Source organism: Gossypium raimondii, chromosome 5, assembly GCF_025698545.1.
Source record: "Gossypium raimondii isolate GPD5lz chromosome 5, ASM2569854v1, whole genome shotgun sequence".
Lineage (NCBI taxonomy): Eukaryota > Viridiplantae > Streptophyta > Magnoliopsida > Malvales > Malvaceae > Gossypium > Gossypium raimondii.
The window spans coordinates 42,174,523-42,180,522 of record NC_068569.1 but is presented as its reverse complement, the minus strand read 5'-3'; the positions used below and the strand labels follow the sequence as shown (position 1 = coordinate 42,180,522).

Here is a 6,000-nt window from a genome sequence, read left to right as displayed (position 1 = left end):
CGTGAATTGATTATATTTATAACAAGTTGGACATAATCAATATCTATGCTCCAGCACATCTCTAATAATATCTAATATTTATTTAGATAAATTTATAGGAAATTTTGTAGTAGATTTGTAGGGACTTAAATTTAATTAGATTATATTTTCTTTACTTACAGAACAAGCAGTAACTTAAATATATATGCTTCTTTGATAGAATAAATACACAATAATTCTATTCTAAATTTCTGCTCTTTTGCTTCTCCTGTCATTCTCTAATTTCGTTGCAGATGTTTGTGGGAAGGGTGTTACAAGAATTTGGTTTATCTTGGGCTGCATACGCAAAATAAGCCTTTTCTAGCCAGACTACGGTAATAAATGTAATGGTCTTAGCAAATATTTTCCTTCATAGGAAAAAGAAACAGAAAATGCCTGAGCTATGTTCACATACAAAAGATTATATCTGTATATCAAATTAGAAAAGATTCAGTAAGCAAGCTTTAAATTATTCATTCTTAAATATAAATGATTGAATATGTATTCTTCATGTTTAATTGAGAAACTTCAAATGAATTCTTGTTCATCTTCATAATGAGTATAATTTAGGCCGAGGCAGCTCAACCCGACAGCAAGGAAACATCTGTGTTTTTCTCTTGATGAAATTCTTCATTAAGATTGAAAAAGTTAAATGCATGATGCAATCATAAAAATATAAACTGATTAATGCCAAGCTGAAATCTCCTTCTATGTACATGGATGGAGCCTCTCTATTAGCCTATTGGCTATTGCTAAAAGACAGGTCAGTAATGGAGGCAAGGAAGACACCATATTTGCAAACCCTTGGCTCTAATATTGCAGTTACTGACTACTGTCTCGTGTAACCGGCCAAACCCCTTCGCATCTCTACAACTTGATTCATTGTGTTTTATCATCCGAGACACCTTTGAGGCTGGTTCTTGAAATAGCTCTTGAGTTGAAGAGATCTGATAGACAAACAGAAAACAGATCAAACAATTGATTTATTGAATCAAACACTTGCTTTTGCCTCTTTTGCAGAAAGATGAAAATATGATGGAATGTAACATTAGCTCCACTCTTTCAATTATTATGCACTATCAACATCTATACACAAAGTTGACTACACAAATTGCCAGGTGTACATGACCTTAATATTTCAGGGCTCAAATTCCGATGTGGCCTAACACACATTTTGTAGGGGTTGAGGTTTTTAAGGTGCTGGCTTTCAAACCTCCAATGCTCTGTGCTCTAATAACTTCGTAAATTTTCTATGGTCTTAATAGGTTTTCCTATTTTGTGGATGTAAGCCAGTTTGCAATACTACATTAATGTCCATCTCCTTCAAAACCCCTATAGATGTAAATTAAAGTAAGATATTGGAATTATTTATCAAATTTAACTATTTTATAATCTGAAAAAAGGTGAGAAACAATATATAGGGAATTATATAAACTAAGGCTGTATTTGGTTGATACTTTTGTTAGTTGTCTTTACTTTAAAAGTACCAAAGCAAGCATGTATTTGGATGACAAGAAAAAGGATCATATGCAAATACATGTAAATTTTTTTATACAAAAAATACATAACTACACTTCTACACTTTTTTTCTTTTCATTTCAGATCAGCAATCCTATTACTTCTTACTAGAGGTGTTCAATCGGTTAACCGAGCGGTTAACCAACCCGAACTACCATTAACCGAATTAACTGACCCTTTTAAACCCTTAACCGTTAACCGAAACAAAATTTTTTCAAAAAAAATTAATCGAACCGAACTATTTCGATTAATTCGGTCAGTTAACCAAATTAATCGAAATTTATATATTTTTTTAGTTTTTGTTAAAACAAATATAAAACATATAAAAAATTAACCGACTTAACCGACCGATTAATTTATATTTCCAAAAAATTAACCAAACCGACTAAATACTTATACATTATAATATTATTTATTAAATTCGGTTAATTCGGTTAACTGACCGATTTCGAACTGAATTAACCGTTAACCGAACTTCCAAAAATTATTAACTGACCCCGACCGAATTAATTTGGTTAACCAACCGATTAACCGAATTCGGTCGGTTAACCAAATTAATTCGGTTTTACCCGAAATTTGCACACCCCTACCTTTTACCTTTTGCTTTCTAGCAATTTCTTTAAAGACATAAAAGTAAATAGAAAAGCCATGAAACAAAGCCACCAACCAAACCAAGACTAAAATGTCGAAATTTTCTTTTTCAATAGTAAGATTAGTTAAAAGGGTTTGATAACAAGCAACACATGTTGCCACTTTAATAAAGTAACTGACTCAAGTGCACAAAGCCTCTAGACAGCCATAAACTATAGCAAATTCAAAGAGCATTTATTGATCTGAATAAAGAATTATATAATAAAATACAGGGAAATTACATTACCTGCTTCTAAGGTTTCATTGGTGCAGTACAACGAACCAAAGTCGTCCCATCAGGACCGCTAGCATTTCCAAGCTGAACCCTCTCAGCATTTTGAATGGTATTCTTTGACAATCTATTCGAGGACCCTGAATTATCAGTTATACCGTTGCAACCATCAGCCACTGGATTCATTATAAATCCGCCGCAACCTTGATGCTGATGCCTTTGGCTGACTGCTGGTATATACGTTTCAGCGCCAGAATCTTTATCAGGTATGTTATGTGCAGCATTTAGGGAAAGCATGCGCCCAGAAGAAGATAACCTAGAAGTAGAAAACCGACCTTCAGTTTTCCTCCAGAACTTGGGACTCAAAAATTCTGTACCAGGCAGCTTGCAACACCTTTTATCTGCAGAATCCATGTTTGGAATCCTTCCATTTGAAAGAGACAAATCATAAGATATTTCATCCAGAGCCATCTCCAGGCCATTCACACGTGTCTCCAGAGAATTGATCCCACTTTGGGAGCTCCCAATGAATTTCTGGAATCAAAAGAAGAAACGTTATAAACATGTCAATACTTAAATTAAAATTAAAACAGTTTAACATCACCGAAGTATGGAACAAAGTGGATTATATCCACCTTAAATAAACTCCAAATGGTACTCTAAAAGGGTAAAAAAAAAGATGAAGAGGATTCTGAGAAAGATGAGTGTATTGCATAGACAATGTATATACTAAGTCCAACTTCCTTGGTCGTAAGAACACACTAATCATTCATTATTCTTCTTAAAACAAAGGAAAACATTAATAATTAATTCTTGGGATATACTCTAGAATGAATACCCCAAATTATCCTCCAAAGAATGGCTAAATAATAGAAGCAAGCACTAGTAGGCTTTTAAAGAATCACATAATGTACTAGGGAATATCACAAAGACAAGCAGCCAAGGAATTCATTGATAAAACCATTAAAAACAGAGTCAAAAATAGTAACTTCCGGATAAGAAATCACTAAAAGCATTCCAGGGTAAGTGAAAAACTGAAAAAAAAAACCTACGTAAAGAGAGAGAGGATATTCAGCTCCAGTAAACTACCTGGAGGAGATTTAATAGATTGGATTGCTGGTCTTCAATCTGAGCAAGCTGTTCACGTATCAAAGAAAGATCTTCAACCTCTTTGGGGTTCTCATCAACTTCTACAGCTGCATTTTTGTCATCAAAATCTAAATTCTCATCATGAAATGGAACCACCCGAGACCCAGATTTCAAACCTCCATATTTCTGAACATTTTCATCACAGACCTTAGCAAAGAGTATACGTTTTGTCTCCAACCTAGAATCTCCGCTGTCCCCAATTTCTCTCGACTCCATTACTCCGAGGTCACTATTCTTGATATTATCATAGGCCTTGAAAAACAGAGACTTCCTCGGCTCAGCAATTTCAGTCTTACAATCAGAGGGTTTTGTGCGGTCCAACTTACTGAAATCCGATATATTCCAATTCCTATTATTACTCCTCAGGGGAGTCTCTTTCTTGGCAGTGGGCTCGGTTGAAGCATCCAATGGAGGCGACCTGCTTGTGGGGACTACTTTCTTTGATTGTGGAGTTCTAAAACCAGCATCATCGACACTTTTTGTAACTGAAGGAAAGCATCCAAAGCTACCATTACCTGCTTCTACGGGCAAAGCACAAAAGCATATAAATGATAAAAGAAATAGTTGCAGCAGTAGTCACCGAGCATAAAAATTTACAGCAGCAGAATAATAGTGACAATAGAATTTTCCTGTTTTTAAACTAAAAAGAAATGTAAACATGCTGTCCATTTAATGCCAAATTTTCTGGGTTTGGACATGATTAACTTCCAAACTTCACAAAAAAACAAGATAAACAAAATTGAATATTTCTTTATTATACCTACTGAAGGTGAGTCGGACTGAGAAGGAGCTGAGACCTCACAAACTCCAGGAACTTCCTTCCATAAATCCAAACTACGATTGAAAGTTTCTCGTACAATCTTTACCTGCAGCAGCAAAATTTTCACAAAAGGATAAAGCACTCTTCTTACTTTTCCTTCTTGGGAAAAATCGATTAATTATTAAATAATTACTGAGTAAAGATACACAAGGATGCACCTTATCAAACCTCTTATTTTCTAGAGCCACCACACACGCCGATTTATACTCCGCTGTCAGCTCTTTCTCCGCCATCGCCACTTTCCCCAACGCCTCCGCTGCCGCCTTTCTCGTTGCCCAATCTTCGCTACTCAAAGCATCCACCGCACAAGGCACCAACCAATCCAAAACACCTTTACTTCCGGCACCGCCAACACTAGCGACGCTTCCTATAACTCCAAACACTGCTGCTTTCGCCTTGAAACTTTCGTTCCTAACTAACTTCCCTAACTTCGGTAACACCTTCCGAAGCTGCTCCGACTCAGGATCCGGCGCCGCATCGATCGCCGCCGCCAAACACATCGCGGCTCCGACCTGCGAGTTCACGTCTTGTTCCACAACGAGCATTTCGATCAACGGCTTCGACAAAACCGAAAACGGAGGTTTAGTGATGTGAGACGACATTGCGGCGGTTGCCTCGACACAGGCGGATCGGACGGCGGAGTCAGGGTCTCGTAGTCGACGTGAAAGCGTGGAAACCATCTTAGAAAGGTGAGGAGACAGTGCGTTGCCATGCGAACGAGACAACAACGTCAAAAGGCAAACGCATTGTCTCCGAACCGGAGACTTGGACGAAGAATCGGTGCCGTAGAGGCAGTTAAGGAAGGGAGAGATGGAATCTGAAGTGAGGTTGCGAGCGATGGAGTCGAGCTCGGCGGAAGCGACGGCAAGAGTGTCGCGGTCAGCGAGTTTGTTGAGGCAAGTATAAACGCGTTGTTTGAGATCCTGCGGTTGCGGTTGAAGAATCGTCGTCGGAGATCGGTTCTTGAAAGACATTGTTGTTTTGGCGGTAAGTTATGTATTTTCAGATAAATTTTGGGGAAATAGAGAGAAGCGGTGAGTTTTGGTGGTTTTGGGAAATGGCGGCAGCGGAAGGGAGGCGATGGTTGTCAGTTATTATAGTCATAAAAAATAATAAATGAAGCTTGCAGGAGCCTTTTTCCATTAATTACAATTTTCTTCTTTTCTTTTTACGTTTTCATATTAAATTATTATTTGGTGAAAAAAATAAATAAATATTTTTTTTAAAATAATTTTTTTGTTTTAGATTGATATCAACCTTGTGTTAGCACGGGAGGACTTGGATTTAAATATGCTAAAACGTATTATTCTCTTATTTTAAGAACTGTGGAGGAGTTATGGGTGATTTTAGGTATTGTATAAAAAATATGATAAGAATTTATAATGAGATTAATGTTAAAATAATATTTAATTTTCTCAATTACAATAAATAAAAAATTATTTATATGGTTTCAATGCTTTCAATTGAGTTGGTTACAAAAACAATTGCGTGTCAAATCAATTAGAGAAATTATGAAATATTTTTATTTAAAATAAATAATATTATTTTAAAATACTTTATTTTTAAAATATGTTTTAAAGAATAATTTATATATGATAAAATTTGAACACATGATATTTTAATAAATAAAACT

General features: G+C 35.9%; 1 protein-coding gene across 4 annotated transcripts; it reads right to left on the bottom strand.

Annotated features, from left to right (window-relative positions):
- Nucleotides 1–467: 467 nt before the first annotated feature.
- On the bottom strand, nucleotides 468–5,492 carry LOC105766123 (TORTIFOLIA1-like protein 4). Of its 4 annotated transcripts, none has more exons than XM_052631777.1 (6): nucleotides 4,526–5,492; nucleotides 4,308–4,413; nucleotides 3,488–4,068; nucleotides 2,734–2,932; nucleotides 2,414–2,628; nucleotides 468–965 (listed from the first exon to the last, which is right to left on the bottom strand). In XM_052631777.1, the coding sequence occupies exons 1-5, from the start codon at nucleotides 5,339–5,341 to the stop codon at nucleotides 2,420–2,422; spliced, it is 1,911 nt and encodes a 636-aa protein (XP_052487737.1). In that variant the 5' UTR covers nucleotides 5,342–5,492; the 3' UTR covers nucleotides 468–965; nucleotides 2,414–2,419. The 4 variants fall into 4 exon arrangements, with proteins under 4 accessions (XP_052487737.1, XP_052487738.1, XP_012440904.1 ...); XM_052631778.1 differs by having other exon boundaries at nucleotides 2,414–2,625; XM_012585450.2 differs by having other exon boundaries at nucleotides 2,414–2,932; nucleotides 3,488–4,062; nucleotides 4,526–5,491.
- Nucleotides 5,493–6,000: the final 508 nt, after the last annotated feature.